We start from the raw sequence: 20398 nt of genomic DNA on the forward strand, positions 1-20398 counted from the left end.
ATGATATTTGCGAGTGATACGCGTGACTGAGTTCCTGTGTATAAAAAAAACTCTGTCCCCCCACAAAAAAATCGAAGTTCAAAATAATGGAGGGGGGCATTAAAGCCTTGGAGGGGGACATGGGGGCTTGGATGGGAATGTGGGGGCCCAAAATCATGCGCAAGCCCCGGTAATGGAAAACCGATGTGCTCAGGACCATAGCATTACAAAAAGGACCCTAGGTCGGTTGAAGTAATAACAGTTATTGGAGATCGAAACAAGTTTTGTAAACCATCTAAAGAACATGTCTGTCCAGCAAGCATTTCAAATTAGGTATGCATATTCTCGGAATGTTGCCAGAAAAGGTACTTGCAAACAAATCACTGATAGAATTCACCATATATCCAACTCCAATTACGAAATCAATTACGCAATTAACTTGTTACGATGTAGTGACGCTTAATACCAGTTGGCTAGCGTCCTAGAAACAATACATTAATTCGCTAGAATGTATTTCTAATAGCATAATATCATCAATGACTTTAAGACTAAGTCTAGTAACCCGTCCTTCTTTTACCATAGGAAAAAATGGGCCTCACGTTCGATTTCTACATCAGAAATAACTTTCATAAAATCAATGGAAAACTGCTGAGAAGCTAGAAATGTTGTTGACTTAGTTGTTATCTCAAAAGACTAGATGTGAAGGTTGTCACAGGACGTATTGCATTGTTTCACCGACAACATGAATGATTACGCAATATCAGATAACGCATCATTCTTGAAATTCTCAAAATTCTCGGAAACCAGGATGCATGTTCTTGGAATGATGCCAAAAAAGGTTTTAGCAACTCAAATAGTACATCGGGGTAGGGCTCTGCTCGGATCTGTGTAGGCCATACTACTTACCAGCTTACCAATTGCCGAGTGCCGAGGCCCATATCAAAATCGACTACATATTTTTTTGCTCAACTGGCACATTGACATTTCTGGCCATTAGAAAAGATCTAAAAAGGTCACAACTTTAAGGAAGAATTGGTATTTTTCCCGTAATGGTTGTATCTAACCTATGGTGACGCCAAGACACCAAGAAAAGGCTCAAATTGTCTGCGGTTACAAGATAAATGACAATGAGAATTAATATAGACAAGCATGTCGCGTAGCAATGAAAGGGCCTGGCCTCGAAATCGGCTGTATATTTTATTTTCTTTTTAGAGTTATTTTCTCTATAGAGAGTTATTTGATCGGAAATCAAAAGTTTTTATGCCCTATTTAGAGACCAAAAAGATTGGAGGGCAGGTAGCCCCCCTCCACCGCCCACTTCTCTCCAAAGAGATCTGATTAAATTTTGAGACATCCAGCTCATTCAGCATAGTTTAAAGGTCCAGTAACTGTGCCTTTGGCGATGACGTAGCCTCCATAGTTCCTGGGAAAAGAGCTGTAAGTTACGTAATCTCCCCATTGTTCACAATTAGTATTTGTTTTTGGAAAGTATACAGAACCTTTTTGAGGGTATTTTCTGCGGGGGGATTTTCATATGGAGAGAATTTTCCGTGGGGAGGAAGGTTTTCGAAGGTAATTTCCAAGGAAAATTTTACAAGAAGGGGGGGGGGGAGTGGATTTCCTGGGATAATTTGAAAAACGGTCAGAAATTAAATTTAAAAAAAAACACTAAAAAAGCAAGCAAGTAAGGAGTATAATTAAAAGTTAAATCGGAAAGACATTATTCCGTATAAAAGGGGGTAGACCTTTCCTCAACCCTCGCTCTTTACGCTAAACTTTTACTTTTTGTCACGAATCTTTAAGAAATATAGCTCAAAGATAAGGGCGTTTTAATTTGAATGATATACATCATTAAAGAAATTTAAGACATCGGTGTAAAGAGCGAGGGTTGGGTAAGGGGCAGCCCCTCTATCTATGCGGAGTAATGTTTATTCGCTTTAAGTTTTAATGTTTTTCCTTACTTTCAGTTAATTTTTTTCTTTTTCATCAAACATTACGTGGTAACGAACTTGATTTAGGAACGATTCAGCTCAATAGAAATCAAAACTCCAAAATGCGAAATTTTGATAACAATATGTATACAAAAGAATTTACTTTTTAGGCTGATTCGACATAGATGAAACTCATTAGCTTTAACGGTGCCCACATAAAACTACAAGTCTGAGAAAACTTGCCCGGTTTACAAAAAGGGGGGGGGGGGCAAGAAATCTTGATGAAAACTGGAACATCCCATTCGGTGTATAAGAGAACCCTACTGTAGATGTTTCAAGCTCCCATCTCAAAAACGTGGAATCTTGTATTTTTTGCCAGATAAACATCCCGGATGCGTGTTTATTTATTTTTTGTTTTCGTTTTTTTTCTCCAGGGGTGATTTTGTATCAAACCAATGGTCCTAGAAGATCAAGAGAAGGCTCATTAAAACGAAGATCAAAAGTTATAGTGTCCTTTTTAAGTGAACAAAAAGATTGGAGATTGACTAACCCTTTCACAGCCCTTTTCTCCTCAAAGTCATCCAATCTCAATCAAAGTTTTGAGATAGCCATTTTGTTTGATACAGTTCAAAAATACAATTACTATACCTTAAGGGATGACCTGATTTCCCCAGAGCTCCTGGGAAAGGGGTGCAAGATATGACATTTTTCCATTGTTTACATATTGGTTATTTGAAAGTATACATATATTTTCCAGGGCAGTTGGGAGGTTTTTGAGGGCGATTCTGCTCGGGGAGAAACTTCAGTGGGAAGAGAATTTTCTGGAGGTGAAATTTCCAGGAGAAGCTTTACACGGGGTATTTGCCAGAATTCCTATACCAAATTGTTTTTATTTATTATTTACTTTCTCTTTGGCGACTCAATTCTACATATGGAGTTATTCCAAGGAAATTGACCGAAGATATTTTCAGCAGGTCAAAATTATCTTGGAGATGTTTCATTGGCGGAGGGGGGGGGGGTCTGCAGAAGAAAGCCTCAATGAGGTAGTTTTCCGCGGGAAAACTTTCCATGATAGGGGATTTCCTTGAAAAAATTTCCATGTGGCGGATTCCCAGCATATCTGGAAAATGGTCACAAATTCAAAAAAAGTAATTTTTCAAATGAAAGTAGCCTAAGGAGAGTTTTCTAGGCGGAACTGTCCGCAGGATAACTTTTCAGGGGAATTTTCAGCAACGATCAAACTGCCCAGGAGAATTTTTCCAGGGGCAATTTTAGACAGGAGGAGCTTTCCACGGAGAAATTTTGTGGGGGGATTTTTCCATGGAGAGGGGGGGATGGATTTCCAACCGTTACCTTAAAAACGAATTGAAAGAATTAAAACAGCAATAAAACTAAAATTAAATTAAGTTGATTTTTATTCTAATTGACGTTTTGAGGGTTTCTGAGCTTATTGATAAGAAAGTAATATTGCAGTATAAAATTCCAGAAGAAACACACAGTACGTTTATGTTTCACAGACAGGGCTTGTTTTGTTTTTTTATTAAAAGAATTCTGTGGCGTTTATTTTTTGATTTAAGGCTAATATTGCAGAACAAAGATCCAAAATCAAGATATGCTATTGCACATATTACAATTGGTGTTCAATTTCCGCCAAACCTGATATTACAGAATTTCCTAGCTTTTTGATTACAACTCTTAGGCTAAATTTGTAGTCCAAAATCAAATACGCTAAGATTGCAGTTGCAAAATCAAATATACGTATTTTTAATTTGTGTTTAACTTCTAACATAGCTGGGATAGAAGATTTATGAATGTTTTCGGTACTGGTCATTGTGCGGACACCGCAAAGAAGTCAAGTTTGGTTAATGCTAATGAAATAAAATAAAATAGGATGAATGTATAATAGTTTAGAAACATTAACGGAGAGTGTGGGGGAGTAAAGCATAGCATATATTAATTACGTAACCTAACCTAACAGATATAGCCCCCCCCCCAAACCCCAAAAAACAACAGTTTAAATATCATAAACGCACTGAAAACCACGCTTTGCATTCCATTTCTCTATAGTGTTTTCATGCAAATAACCCATTTGGCGGGTTTCGTCTCTCGTTTCCCTGATACAGTATATAGCGATGTCCGCATAATGCAACAGTACCATTCTTTCTTACAAATCTGAGAAATTATCGCATTATAAAAATCCAGGACATGGTAAATATATATTTCCAAAAATTAGGTTTGAGATCATCAAAGCGAACATCCCCACGATTGTTCCTTTCGCAAGAACTATCAACCATGTTTGACCACAGAAAAAAGTATATAATGCTTTTTGTCTGTGTATTTGACCTATCAAAATTTAACTGCTAAATAGTTTTTTTCTGCTTAAGAGACTTGAAAACTCTTTTAATTAATAAGGGGTCTTTGTCCAAATGTCACATTTCTGGCAGGTCTTCATGATGAAGTCTTCCGCTAGGTATATCTGCTAAAAATAGATTCTGGAAACGATCATCGGCTTGCGCCTAGACCGCTGCACTTGATTCCAGTTTTCTTAGGATTTCCGTGTGCAAACAACTTTTCATTAATTTCTGAGTTGGATTGTAGTGAAAATTTCTATTGTGGGCAATCAGCCATTTAATTTTACAGGAATAAATAAAAAATCTCTACCTGTAAGTAATAACCCGTTCTAGTAAACAAATGTTGACTCTTGGCTGCATTAAACATGCATATAATATTTCTTCTTCTGATTTTCTCCAAATTTTGCTAAGAGTTTAAATGTTTTAACACGGATAAAACCTAAATCATAATTTTAAAGATATGCAACTTCCCTACAAAGCAGTCGAGTGAAGAAACTGAATTGACCAAAGTTTGGCAAGACCTCAAAGTTTACTTCTAAGATTTTCTTATTCTTTTAAATCGCTGGTATATTAGGTCAAATCCTATTTATATGCAATTTCACGTATACCACCCCCCCCCCAAAAAAAAGTGTCAGGAAGATGGTCGAACTGTTTATGTATTGATAAATCGATCGAGTCTCGGTTTATTTTTAGATTTATTTTCAATAAACAAAATTTTTTTTCAAATGAAGGTGAAAAGTGACACTAAAAGTTAAAATAAACAGAAATTATTCCCTAGTTAAGGGGTCTGGTACTCCTCAATGCCTTAATTTTTACGCAAAAAGTTCAAATTTTTACCACATTACCGCTGTGACTGCTCAAACACAAGGTGTCAGTTTTGGTGATCGTAAAAATCAATATAGCATATTTGATAGCATGACACTTCATTTATCTAGAAGTAGAAATGGTGGGATGATTACTTGCTAAAACTATTATGCTAGGAAAATATAAATTAATACTCTAGATGGAAGGAAACTCGAGAGAAATCTTCTTTGAGTACTACCTCTACCTCTTTCCATCCAAGAATCACCAGCAAGAAATACCAGCAATTTAAAGGGAACCTCGACAATTGTGTGTCGTAGGTAGGTAGTGGAAATGGTCGTAAATTTAATCTAAAATTTGGTAAGGGTTAAAGTTTCAATAAATCTGTTGAAATTAAAATGGTACAGAGATATTGATACAAAAATACTAAGTTATAAAAACCACCCAGCCATAAAAAAAATATAAAAAACTGTTCACCATCTATAAAAAAATATGATATTTAACATTTTTTGCATAATTTTTGGCCTTTGCACTTCTGACCACTATAAAAATTGAGTTAAGCTTTTTATTGTAAAAAAAAATTGGTCTTGAACCATCTTTTGGGGTTACGCACTCTTTGTGACATTTTGCATAGGTCAAACCATTTAGCATATCGCCTAACTTTGTGACATCGCTTAGTAATTACGATAGCAATGAAGAGTAGGAAATGAGGATTAAGATACACCTTGTATATTCGTAAAAGATGTATTAAACATTAAATACCAGTTCTTTTAGGGGTGTAACAAGAAAAAAACAGAACAAAGAGACAGAAATACACAGAAGACATTTAAAACAAGGGTTTTAAGTATAAGCAATAAAGAATTAACTAATCACTATTTCTTTTTAAAAATAGTGTTTTAATAAACAGTGACAACGTTGACGAAATCTCAAAAATTTATTGACCAAAATTTAATTTTCGTAATAAAGTAGCGTATCTTTCCACTTTTTAAAGTTAGATAAATTTTGCTTAAATTACAGAATTCACAATTTTAAACTAAGTATATTAGTCAAAATACTCCTTAAAAAACATATAATAACGTGTTTGTTATTTTTTGTATTTGATTTGAATAGATTGGTATTGAGAAGGAGAGAAATTCTGAAGTAATTTTGTAGTTGCATTCCGTTTCCGTGGTTAACTTAAGTGGTGTGAATTTCCATTTTTTTCAGCATTTTATTAATAAATGTTCGAAAAAAAAATCGATGCTATTCCACTGGTTCAAACTGAGAATTCAGAGACCCATCTATATCAGCTAGATAAAAAAAAAATAAACACACCATTACTTGCCTTCTTTTATAAATAATTTTTCGAAAATCTGAGAAGATTTTCGAAATGAAGATTTTCGCCTCCCAGTTGGGTTTTGTGGTAATACGGACAGATGTCCCTTGATAAAACTAAATTTAATTAAATACCTTTTGAGGGTAGGTGTCATCAGTAAAATATAACAGAGACCGCGCAAAGTTTGAAACTCTTTTTCAAACTTGTTTTCAAAAAGAAACAGTCTTAATAATTAAAAACTTATTAAAATCTCAACTATTAAGAACCAATTACAAAAAGATAACTTTCGGCCCTAACCAGAGCAAGCAGTCCCAATCCCAAATCCGCCACTACGTTAGGGGAGCGTGCCCCCGCACCCCGATTTGGATCCACCACTGCTTATTCATAAAGCAGTCTTATTAGGGCCTACATCATTTGATAGTCTATAGACTTCTGGCAATTGGTCAGGAGTAACGTCCTGTCGCAACCATAGAGGCATCTGGGCGTCATATTGAACGAATATTCCTTGGAGTCTTCTGTCATTTCCCGGCACAAAACAACAACTTATCCCCAAATAGAGAGAAAAAACAATCGAAGGAGAATTCTGAAATAGCCAATCGATTTTAAATTACAAAAATTTTATATAATGACATTCCCAGTTTCAGAGGCACTAATGTCACGCAGTAGCGTAGTCAACCCTGAAGATAAACGTAGTCCATACAAAGTAAACGGTCGGCATGTTAGGAAACTTGTTTTCAAAAAGAAACAGTCTTAGAAATTAAAAACTTATTAAAAACTCAACTATTAAAAAACAATTACAAAAAAATAACTTTCGTCCCAACCCAAACCACAGCCAGCGGTCCCAAACCCAAATCCGCCACTACGTTAGGCCCCCCCCCCTGTATTCACCACTGATCCATGGCAAAAGCAGGACATTTTTCAACGTGGATAATATCTATTTTCTGAAGGAAAATATCATTTCCCTCAGAAAAGATATCTGCTCCGCAATAAATTTCGGAGAGCAAATTCTAAAAATGTGCTAAGTTTAAGTCATGATCAATCCAGATTTTAATTGGCGAGTGTGACCGGAGAAAAAAGACAAAAATCTATTATTACTAGTTGGTTTTCTATAAATTTTAAAGTCCAGACTATTTTCATTCTTTAAGAAAAGAACATGAAAAGGAAGTTTCCCATCCTCTTCTAATTCTACAGTAAAATTTAAATCACCCACCCGAAAATTAAGACATTCCAACAAAACATTTTAGTTCCTCCTTAACATGATCTGTCCTAAGAAATTATGTTTTAAGAAATTTAAATCTAACACTATTGTTTCTATATTTTCAACAAAAATATTTGCTAGTTAATGGACTTAAAGGAGCCCCCATAGATAACCATATATTCATATTCACCATATATTCACCTGTTAGAAAAATTCCTTTCTGAATTAAAACAAAAAATAAGAGAACGTATTACACAACCTTACTAAATTCATTATTACGCAGACTTCCATATCTGTTTCACCACTAATTAAGTCTAAATCTCCTAAAAACTTTCTTTCAAGATGGACTTCAGCTACTTTCAAATCAATATTTGTATACATTGACAGGATGTTGAAGCTTGAGGTCAATTCTGAAAGTGTTTTTCAAATTATTCCCCTCTCCTTATTAGTAAAAGCGTGAAAATGACTCTCTGTCTTGGTAAAAACCTCAATGGTCCAATTGAACCTTATGTAAACATTTACCCAAAACAGTATCAATGTAGAAAGATATTATTTACTCGGCCACGACAGTGTCACAATATATGGCAGTAGTTTTGTTTTGTAGTAATTTTCGTTAAATTAATGTGCCATTATACGCCAAATTGGGCCAAATTTGGTCAATGTTGACCACAAACGTTAATGTTTTCATCTGTCTTTCTCAAATCCCAGCTTGAATTTACAATGAATGCGGGTCTATTTATGAGTTAAAAACTCCGCACACCGCTGGCTGGACCATGGTCTTCTTCGTTATTCATCAAGAGAAGTAGAAATCTGGTAGAAATGAAATGGCTGTGGCGTTTCAGAAACCCTTGCATAATAGTTGAAAAAATAGATAATAGATTCGCCGTGGCATTCAATAAGATCCAAGGAATCTAATTAAAAGGGAGCACATACATTAGCCAAATTAGGCCAGTACCCTATGAGAAATCCAAAAATACCCAAGATAATGAACAAGTCTCAATAGGGGGCCTTGAAAATAGTAAATGAAAATATTTCTATGGTTTCCCAGGGAATTTTATATCATTTTCTTCCGTCTCTGCTTTAAATGAAAAAAATAATTATCATTTTGACATCCCTGCTTTCAATTATAAAAAAATTGAGGTATTGTCATTTAAAATGATAGCCCCCCTATCCCCTCCCCTATAGGCAACAACATACAATATTTTTATGAATCATATTTTTAGGGTCACTTCCGGTTCGATCTTCAACTCCCCAACGTTGTACATAATCAATAGCTAAAATTTATCTCAGTAGGTTTTTTTTTGGGGGGGGAGGAGGGTAAAATATTTTCAGAAGGAAGACTGTATTTTCTTTAATCTATCATGCGTTCAATAATTGTGTATTAAACATTAAGAAAACCTATCTAAAAATAGCAAAAGAAAACAAAATTCTGCAAACCTACGATTCATCTGTCGCAACAATCTGTTGAGAATATCGATTTCAAAATCCAACAGAACCTATATAGTGTATGCAATCCGTTCAACTTAAAACTAAATTCTTTATGATGAAGAATCTTGTAGCATTGCAAAATTGCATTCAAAATGGTTTAATGTCATCAAACAGTTCGTGGTAACGAACTGTAAGTAAGGAGCGGCCCGGCTCAACAGTAACCGAAACTCTAAAAACGGAATTTTGATACTAATAGATGCATGACAAGAACCGTAGTTTTACGCTGATTTGATCAAGTTTAGTGTTACCCATCAAAAGTTACGGGCCTGAGAATATTTGCCTAATTTTCGAAGAAGGGGAGAAAGACCCGCTAAAAGTCATAGAATCTTAGTGAAAATCAGACCATCAGGTTCAGCGTATGAGATAACCGTATTGTAGGGGTTTCAAGCTCTTATATGCACAAATGTAGAATTTTTTACTTTTATCTGCCAGAACAAAGATCATGGATGGTTTTTTTTTCTTTTTTTTTCATGGGTGATCGTTTCAACCCAGTGGTCCTAAAATATTGTGAGAGAAATCATCCGAACGGAAATCAAAAGTTCTAGTGCCCTTTTTAAGTGACCAAAAAATTGGAGGGCAGCTAGTGATCGTTTCAACCCAGTGGTCGTAAAATATTATGAGAGGAATCATTCGAACGGAAATCAAAAGTTCTAGTGCCCTTTTTAAGTGACCAAAAAATTGGAGGGCAAAATTGGAGGCTCCCACGTTCATTTTTTCCCAAAGTCACCGGATTAAAATTTTGAGATAGCCATTTTGTTCAGCATAGTCGGAAAATTTCATAACTATGACTTTAGGTGTAAAATGACCCCCTCCCTCAGTCCCCGAGGGAAGGGCTGCAAGTTGTGAACTTTGCCCAGTTGCTTGCATATAGTAGGCTATTTCTTATTGGGAGGTATACTGCCATTTTTGTGGGGGGGGGGGGGGGGGTTGTGGTTGGGGTGGAAATCTAAGGGAAGAATCCTCCTTTGGGAGTGAAATTTCTGATAAGTGAATATTCTAGGGGAAATGTTACACTGGGGGATTTTGACTGAATTACTGTACGAAATTCTTTTTAATTGTCTTACATTCTCTTTGCCAATTGTTTTATATGGAATTGTTCCGGGGGATTTATCGGGGTGCTTTTTTCCATGCGTTTGTTTTCTGGGGAAAAAATTTCACGGAAGGGGGCATTTCTGGAAGCATCAAGAAACCGATTAGAGATTAAAGTCTTATTCCAACGAAAAAATGCTAAGAAGAGTTTTTCAGCGTGAATCGCCCACAAGCAATTTTACAGAGATGGGGGATTCTCAGCGAGGAAGGAACTGTCTGGAGGGAATTTAACGGGGAGAGGGTGCACTTTATGTTGGATGAAATTTTGACGGAGGACTGTTCCGTGAGAGGGAGGGGTATATTTCATAGAGAGTAAGCAAGATTTACCGGCATTATTTGAAAAACGAACAAAAACTATGCCATATATGAAGGGTTGCCCCCCCCCCCTCAATACCTTAATATTTATGCTAAAGTTTAACAGTTTACTAAAATTGAAACACAGAAGCTGTTTAATTAGAATAGGAAGCTTTTTCAAAAGTGCTTACAGATTCAGCGTAAAGAGCAAGGTCATATCCTTCATATCCGGAATAAAGCTGCCAAAATTAATATACAAATTGTGTTTTAATCTTTCATGCACGGTGAGCCAAAATCGAACCTGCATTAGCTGAAAACGTTATGAAATTAAATATAAAACAAGTTTGTTTTAACTGAAAGTGAAGATCGACATTGTAACTTAAAACGAATAGCAGTTATTCCGCATATGAAAGGAGCTGTCCCCTCCTCAACGCATCGCTCCTTACGCTAAAGTTTGACTCTTTTTCACCACTCTACTTTTTAAAACAATGAAAAAAAAACTTTAGCTTAAACAGCGAGGCACTGAGGAGGGGACAGACCCCTTCGTATACAGAATAATCGCTGTTCGTTTTAAGTTTTAATTTCGCTCCTTACTTTCAGTTTTAAAAAACTTGTTTTTTTATTTAATTTCATAAACACAATAGTTTTGTTAACATATGAAGAACCGTGAATATTCTGTCTGGTTTATATGCAAAGTAACACAAGAGACGAAAATTAACAAACAAGAGAGTAGTGAAGAATTATGGTATATAAAGTAATGTTTGGCAGGGATAGTCACTAGTGATAAATCACTAGGGGTTGGTAACGTGATTGGGTTATTTACGGGGAACCAATTTTTTTCGGGGTGACCCATAGATTTTCGGGGAGAATTCTGAGAACCCATTTTTATTTTGTAGAATTTTATTTTATTTTGGACTATATATGGATGTTAGTTAACAAAGAACAAACGTTTTTTAATTTCATTATCACACAGGCGCTTAGAATTTCGTAGCGCACCTCTCATATATTTTATCCTATTAAGAAATATTTTGAATCTAACTTTAACTTACAATGTAACTTTTTGTTACTATGGTCTCTTGTGCAGATGGGTTGCTGCTTGTGTGGAAAGCATTCAAGCTGACCAAGACAAGCTCTGTTGAAAAACCAAAAGGGAGCAAACTTTTAGCAAGAAAAGTGCATTCTTTTCTCTTTTAACTGAAATATTTTGTTTTTTTTTCATCCCTTTCGGTTGAAATTACTATGTTACCCAAGAAGTAACACAAAGGTATAAAAGGGTATTCCCTTAATGCTGGAATACCCTTTTACCCTTTGGTATCTCGAATGCTCATTTTACCTGGAACTTTACCTTGATTTCCTTGATATTTTTCCTTGATTAACACTGTATGCGTGCAGGTTGTTCAAGTTTTCAGTTGGAACTTTCCGGGTTTACTTGTTACAGGTCACCCTGTACCAAGTTTTTTAAAGTCTCTCTTTGGTCGACCACGTGGATTGATGGTATATAGTATATAATTTTATGATTAAATGAACTGAACTGAACTACTAATCGTCTTTTCACTAATATATGTTAACTAATCTGTGTATCCATAATCAGAAGAAAAAAAAATTCTTACTCCGGGAACCATACTTCAACTTTATTTTTTGGGGGTTTAGGGGTACCTAAAAGGTACCTAAGTTGGGTGGATTAGGTTAGGTATTTAATGTATGCTATGCTTTACCCCCTCCCCCCTCCGAACTATTATATTTTCATCCTATTTTGTCTTATTTCATTAGCGTTAACGAAACTTCACTTTTCGCGCGCTTACCGCTTTCTTCAAAAGTACCTAATTCTTACATGATGCATACCCTTTCTATCAAGAGATCATGCCACCTGCTCCTTAGCTGTTCCCTTCCCTAACTAAGCCAGAAAATGTATTTCAAGAAACATTTGCATTTACTGTTGAATGTTATAAATCCAATTTGTAATTTTTTTTGAACAGCAATCACCGAGCGAAGCAAGTTCTCCTAGTATGCAAGATATTTATTGTAATATTTCTGGTGCATTGCGTAGCATATAAGGCGAAGTCATTAAGGATTCAAAACTCGCTTCAGAGCTATCAAACGAGAATGTCTTTCTCCAAAAGCTTGGATCAACTGATTTGTCAATTGCGTTTTGAAATTCCTCCTACTTATGCTCTAGGCTTTTAACCTTCAGTTGTCTCCTATTTGAGTCAGCTGACGATTTATGAAAAATATTAGGGGGACTGGGAGGGGGTAGCAAATTTTCCTACAAGAAAGCAAATTCGCAAATTATCAATTTTCCTATATTCATGATCTATCCAGATTGTTTTGTTGTTTTTTTTACATCGGAAAATTGCAGTGTGCCAATTTTCAGAAGAAACTAGAAAGTTGTTCTTTAGGAAACAAGTTACAGATAAATATGTATAGAATTATTGCTCGTTTAATAAAAACAGAAGAACAGAAGAAAAAACAGTTTTTGATAATGCAAGCATAGAGCGACATCTGAATCTTAAAATGAGAGGAAGTTGCTTATTAGGAGGGCACTATGGCTTATCTAAAAGTTCATGGCCCACCTTGAACCTTGCAGAACACAGTAACTATACACAGGAGAGGACAGTGGCAGATCCAGGGGGCAATGGGGTTACCCCTCCCCCTAGTGTAGTCTAAAGTAGTGTAATTTACTTAATTAACTCAAGTTTGCATTAATTAAACTTGCTCCTAACGCAAGTTTATCGGATCAACCTATTTTGCCCCTCCCCCCTAAAAAAGTCCTGGATCCGCCCCTGGGAGAGGAAAATGATTATATGTTCCGATGAACAGTAGTTTTGTTGAATAAGTCCTTAATAATATTTTCACTATAAAATTGTGGGTAGATGGAAAGGGGTATTATTATTCATATGGATGGAAATTCTGCGTGACTTGAAATAATTCGAGTTCTTGAAATAAGTAATTTGTGTTGACAAGAGTAGTTTACCCCATATGATTTTACAAAAGGATTTACCCCTATTTGAAATGTTATTTATACGTAATGGAAAGGCAGTGCGGTCTTCGAAAATACCTGAATCACTTTGCGGAAATAACGGTGGTATGGAGAGGTCTCCGATTTCTGGACTAAAGACCTTAATTTGCTTTAAAGATTCTGGTAAGATCCCTGTCTCCAACGAAAAGATGGTGATATGAAGCATATGTGGTAAGATGTACATCACTACAGCTTTAAAAGTTCTCAAAATAACCGTATTAATCCCAGAGGAATTCGACTTTGTTTTCTTTTCACCACATCGTCAAATTTTGTGCTTCTTTTGATAAAGTTACCACTGCCCAATTTTTCCCACCTTAACGGGTCTCAGGGTATGGATGTAATGGATGTTTGGAACTGAATCGGAATATTAGTATCACTGGATCTTTAATCTAGAGACTGGATCCAGTCTCTGGATGCAATATCACGTTGAAATGAGTTTTGGAGCTAAGCATCTTTATATTCTATCAAAGTATGAATGATTAGGTATTTTCAAAATTTAGCGAAATTTCCTTCTTTACGTTGTTTACGAATGATTTTACCATATTACTAAAGATTTTTTCTGGTTAGGTCTAATTTTTGTTTGGCAATAATAGTATAATTTTCCAGCCATCTTTTGCTGAAGATGCAAAGTAAATTTACTTCAAAATGAGCTCATCAAACTCTGGTCGTGGCACTCCTTCTAGGCAACTGCAGCAGCAGCAGCCTGGCCTTCTCTACGCAACAACTCCTAAGCCATGGCAAGGAGCCGGCAGGGCATCTCCAACTCCTTTTGGTAAACTTTCTTATGATCTCATCTATATACTTTAAGTATTTACTAAGAAGTCCTAACCAAAGAATATAGTAAACACAAGTAATTATTTGAAAAGAAAATGACCCACACCATCAAGCATTCGGCGTTTTTAGGCTTGTTCTCCTTTTGAACTGCTGTATTCTTGTCTTTTAAGGTACTTAAAAACAAAGAAATTATAATTTTGTCACCAGTGGGCCAACCACCTTTAAGTCAATTAACTTACTCAGCCGCTAAGATTTTCTAAACTTTTATCTAGGTCCTACTTTGTATAGACTTCATTTTGATTTAAAATAATTCGTCAAAAATGAAAAAATAAATGCTGATCAATTATAACTTATAGAGAAATTTCAGCTTTAATAATATGACCTTGCAGACTAATTATCGAATTTTTCTTTGAAACTGTCTAATTTTTTAGTGCACCAGCTGTACACTGTCAGCGGTGGTACTGTTTTATCCCTATCTTCCCATTTTGATTTGTCAAAAATTCCAACTCTTACACGTTTCCCACCTTCTTTGGTCCAAACATTAAAAAAAGTATCTCAAGGAACTGGTGCTTTGTTGTAATGTCCATTTTAGGGAATCCATGAACCATACCTTTTGTTAATTAATCCTACTTAGTCTTTTTATTGTGTATATTTTACTCTATACTTACAATCAATATAAAGGAATCAAGAAGATTTTTATTTAAAAAAATTGCTTTAACTTGTAATAATTATTTTCTGTTTGTCTGAAATGACAAGCTGGAATAATGCTTCGGCTAAGCCACCAAGTATATTGCAACCTCTTATTTTACATCTATCTTGTAGTGTTATTAATTTCTGATCATTTCAAGGGGAAAAAGGCGGTTCCACTTTGGAACAAGCTTATATATTTCCATGAATTTTCTAGTCTGAAAAGGACTAAAAAAGAAAGAATTTAAGTAAAAAAAAGCTACAGCTTACTTTTTCCATTTCTGACCTTCTAGGTATTCGCCAGGGAATCGCGTTGGAATCAGCAATTATTTTTCAGTTTATGTAGAATTATTTCATTTAAATATACTTTATCAACGACGATGTTTTTTTTTATGGAGTTAAGATGAAGCTAAATTCTATTTTTTAACAAAAATTGCAGTTTTTTGTATTTAACAATGTTGGCTAGTATCTGCTAATCTAACAAGCAAAATCAGCTAATGAAAACATATAAAATGTATTTCTTTAACTTGTTTTGTTAGCTCAAGCTCAGCATCAACCCTCTTCTCCGAGATCTGAAACGCCGTTGCAGCTACGTCGGGTTCAGTTATCCCCCAGAGAATCACCGCACGGTTCACCAACTCCCTTTTCTCGTCCAGGTCAGCTAAAGAATAAATCTTCATCTGCTGAAGACAGTGTTATCCGACCCATTTCACCTTCTAGAAACTCTCAGCGGCCGGTCTCTTGGGTAAGGAATTTTTTTCAATTAGCTTCAATTTTTTTAATTATATTGTAATTTGGTAGTATATACCTTTTAGATATAGACTTTATCTTGGACTTTTTTTCTATAGAAAAAGGACCACAGAACCTTTACATATCTTAAGACTCATAAGAATCTTTTAGGAAAGCTGTCGTCCTCCAAATTTACAGCTATTCCATCTAGTAAGGTTTCAAATATAGAGTTCATCGTAAGGGTTTTGAAGTTCTTATGGGAGAGCTTGATGGGTCGACCTTATTACTTTACTAAAGTAGCACATCAAAAAATAATAATAATGATGTAAATCCGTATTATTTACACAAAGAGTTAAAAACATTACGACCGTAGCCAATGGAGAGCAGAGCTCAAAGTGTCGGTTTAATTCCAAAGCAACTTGAAAGCAACCTAAAGTAATACCGGGGCCGGCACTAACAGGGTACGGGATCTTGAGCAAACTGCAGACATTAAGACACTTTAGCGTTATATTGGGTCACACTGGGACGTGTCAAAGTGCATATTAGGGGGATTTAAGAGATCAGAATTATAGCACGCTGCAATGATTTTTGGTTAAAACCTGAAGCGAGTGTTCGCATTTGCGTGCTGTAGGTTATAGTTATGAATTGGGCTTCAAAAAAAGTATATTATGATTCAAGTCCCCCTAAATTCCCCTATTTGCTCCATATTTTAGTTTCTGAAATCTCTAACTTTTCTTTCTGTGCAACAGTTAGTACTGTTGACCCAAATTAGTCACAGCGGCTCCATCCATTGTTGTTAATCTAAAAGGTTAACAAAAACAAAACATTAAGGTAAATAAGCTATAAATTTAAGCAAATTGTCAGTATTGGACCCCACTGTCTTTCCATTTGCAATTGAAAGGAAAATTTGTTATAATGGTTAAAACTTTTCAAGTCATTGAAAAACAAAAACCTGTTTAGTACATATTCAAATAATACATATTCAAGTCCCTGATATTTCGGCTTCACACATGGAAGTCTTTATCATCAAGAAAATAATGTAAACGGAAAAAACAAACAAAAAAAAACAAAGAAAACACACAAACGCAATACGAAAAAGCAAAAAGAAAGACAAAAAGAAACTCGCATTTAAATGAAATCCAATTACGCAACAATACACAACGGACAAGCCAGGATGTCTGCTATGTATTATTGTGTTTATATGTCTGAACTGATCTTCTGGTATAGGACTATTACAAAAGAAACAGTCTTTGACGTAAAAATCTTACGTATCATCTAAGTTAGATTAACCAAAAACAAACTTACCTACTTACTAACTTGACTCACATCAGGCCGGGTTGGCAGATTCGAGGCTTCTTCTCTAATGGCATCATACCAATATTTTTGGTATGTCTCCATGTTTGTTGCAGCACTGGGATGGGGTGGTCAGGAAAGTTTTCCCGCCAGTGCTTGAGAGGTCATCCTTTTGGGTGAGAGGTATTCATTCTTCCTTCAAAGGCTATTCTGGGCAGTTGAGCTAGGGGCATTACGCTAAATGTGTTCTAACAATCTAAGATGTTGAAATTGGATGGTCTGCATGCTAGCTTGAGGGTAATTCAAGGAGAACAGTAGGCGTTCGTTTGATTTTCAGTCAAGATAAGTGACGCCAGTGAGCTTTCGGAGCGATTTAGTTTCAAATACTGCCAGTCGGTACCTGTCATCGACTTTTAGAGTCCATGTCTCTGCTCCATACGGTACAACTAGAATCATTAAGGCACAGAATAGTCGCATCTTCAGCATTACAGACAGGTATTTATTTTTCCAAATAGAGCGCAGTGACTTGAAGCAAATGGAGGCAAGAGCCAGGCGTCGTTTGATGTATTTTGAGGAGTTATTTGTGGATATCAGCAAACTTCCTAGGTAACCGATCTGGTCGACCCATTCGATTTTCTCGCCCAGAATAGTGACTATAGTGACGGGGGGGGGAGGGGGAAGTCTCTGCGTGCCTTGATACTCTCATAACCTTGATCTTGCTGGTGTTTATCTTTATTCCATATGAACTAATTGCGTCGTCGATAGTGTTTGCACTGGCTTGGAGCTCCTCCATTTTTCCATTTTGACGATTAATGTCATCACCATATGCAAGAAGGTCAAGACTATTCCCGTGTTATTAGGGACAAGTGCCAGCACACTATTTAGGAATAGGCAGAAAAGAGTCGGTGATAGGAGGTATTCTTGGAGAACACCCGTAGAGGTAGAAAACTCTTCCCTAAGTCATGAAGAGAAAAATCTTCCTTAGTCACTGAAGAGAAAAGTCTTCAGTCTTTGACTAGTCTGCATCATGCTCCTCGCCTTCTCGTACATACTCCTTATAATATCGATAATAGAGAATTCCGTAGTGAGCCAAAATGTGCCAGGCACCATCTTGCCAGATCAGGTCAAAGACTTGCTTAAAATCGATGAACAGTTGGTAAGTTCTTTACCGTACTTCTTATCCAGGAAAATTGCCAGTTAAACTTTTAAGAGAATATTCTATGTTTCTAGCATAACCACTCTCATCAGTGATCAATCAGTCGTTCAAGGAGCACAAGTTCCCGAGCGCTTGGAAAAAAGTCTACATGCGCGTCTTACTCAAAGTCAAAGACCCGAAATCCTGTGATCAGCTTCGTCCGATTTCTATTACGCCTAATATGGCTAAAGCGACCGAATCCTTTATTGATAGAGAGCTCCAAGCCCAAGTTCAGCCATTCCTTGATCCGTTTCAGTACGGCTGCTTGAAAGGGAGTAGTACGACGCATAATCATTACGTCTCTACCACATGATTACCGAGTGGTTGGACAAACGCAGTAGCCTCGTTGACCTGCTTTTAGTCTATTATCGCAAGGCATTTGACTTGATCCGCCATTATACAGCAGCAAATAACCTCAAAAAGATGGGCGCTAGGAAGCATATTTTGCTCTTAGTTGTTGACTTTCTGCGTAACCGCTGCCAGTGTGTCTATGCCCTCTTCCCAAGTGACTTAAGCTCTGAGTGGGCTGAACTGACGTGTGGCTGAACTGAAGCCGCAAGGCACTAAGCTGGCAACTCTTTTGTTTTTAGCGGTATTTAACTACATTGTCCTCGAATTTGAAGACAGATTCAAATACGTAGACGATATCTCCCTACTTCTGAAATATCTTGCTGAGAAGTCAGACGTGTATCCCAAGTTCAGCAGTGAGATCAGTAAAACCTTTCTCGGGCAGTGTAGCATTAATGACCTTCAGCTTAATGTGAATAAAACAAAAGTCATGAGGTTTCATCCGCTTAAGCGTGACCTCTCTTGCCCGGATTCGAGGTACCCTACTGCCTCAATCTCAGTGATTTTCGGGGTTACTTTCAGTATCAACTATTCATTTAGTGGTCACATCGCCGGTCTAGTGAAAAAAGGTAGTTGTACACAATGGTTACTAATTACCTTGCGCTGACTGGGTTTATCGCACAGTCAGCTGAAAACGGTTTATGTCACATATGTGCGCCCTATCCTAGAATATGAGTTTCCTTTGTGGGGTCTTCAGGCTCATAATATTGACCACCTAAGTGGAGATCTGGAGGCCATTGAAAAACGGGCAGTGAAAGCGATACTAGGCCTGAAATACAACTCTTATTAGGCTGCCCTTAGTACCTTACGACAGCCAACATTGCGTGATAGACGCTTGCAGTTGATGTGCAATTTTGGGCAGTCCCTTCTTTCGTCCCAGAAACACCGTTCGTTGCTTCCCCCACCTGCGCCTATAACCCCAAACACCCGCCATAAAAACCAGATAGTGCCACCAAAGTGTCGAACAACCCGTCACAGCAATTCATTTGTGCCTTTTTTGTCAGTTATTTAAACCGCCAGTGACCATTTTTATGCAATGAACTAAACAGCTATTTAGTCATGGCTTCGGCCACGGCTTCTATAGTTGTTTATAAAATAAATGAGTCTATGAGTCTATGAGTCTATGAGTCTATTTGTTTTACGACAAATATTTGGTTTATAGTGGATCTATTCTGACGAAATCCAGCTTGATACTCAGGTATAACATATCTTGTCATGCTTCTTATGCGATCTAGGAGTATTTTTGTGAGGATTTTAGCGGGTTGGGAAGTAACTGATATGGGTCTGTAGTTGTCGCAACTTCTTTCAGATCGTTTTTTGTGCACGGAGACTATGGCAGATGTTAAGCAGAACTCGGGGTAGTACTTTGTTTCCCATACAGCTGTTACTGTTTGATGGGTATAGAGATCGATGGCAACCCCTGATCTTAAGGGTAACGGGGCTGGTTCCTCATTTATTTGTGCTGGAAAGTTCTGAAGAATTTCAGCATCTGGATTTACTGTGAGATTTAGCTTTTCCAGGAAATGCTCTTTCCAACGGTGTCGGACTCCTGCGCAAGTGGTAATTTTGCGCCCATTCTTATCCAAAAGATGCAGGCACTCCGTATCTTTGTAATTTTCTAGCTCTATAGCAATTTTGAACATGAGGTATGACTTGCCCCTTCGGAAGTGGTCCCCACACTGCTGGCACTTTTTGGTTGTCACGTCTTTAAATGCCCAGAGATTTTTATTCTCAATTTGGCGTTTGAGTTGCTTTAATCTATCCTTACTTTCTTAATCTTGCTTATTTCTGAGAGTTCGTTTCTCGTTGCTTTTGTCAATGATCTTTTGGGTAATCAATTGCTTGTCTCCGGCAGATTCACGGCTGTGAACGATCTCAGCTGTCCCACATATAGCCCGTCTACTTTGCGA

General features: G+C 36.7%; 1 protein-coding gene across 1 annotated transcript; it reads left to right on the forward strand.

Moving 5' to 3' along the window:
- Positions 1 to 4475: 4475 nt before the first annotated feature.
- Positions 4476 to 18453, forward strand: LOC148956435 (uncharacterized). The gene is made up of 4 exons (XM_089090848.1): positions 4476 to 4573; positions 14069 to 14234; positions 15463 to 15668; positions 18214 to 18453. The coding sequence occupies exons 2-4, from the start codon at positions 14108 to 14110 to the stop codon at positions 18451 to 18453; spliced, it is 573 nt and encodes a 190-aa protein (XP_088946974.1). The 5' UTR covers positions 4476 to 4573; positions 14069 to 14107.
- Positions 18454 to 20398: the final 1945 nt, after the last annotated feature.

Source organism: Artemia sp. Qi Xiang Cuo, chromosome 1 (genome assembly GCF_049724085.1).
Source record: "Artemia sp. Qi Xiang Cuo chromosome 1, ASM4972408v1, whole genome shotgun sequence".
In the NCBI taxonomy this organism is placed as follows: Eukaryota; Metazoa; Arthropoda; class Branchiopoda; order Anostraca; family Artemiidae; genus Artemia; species Artemia sp. Qi Xiang Cuo.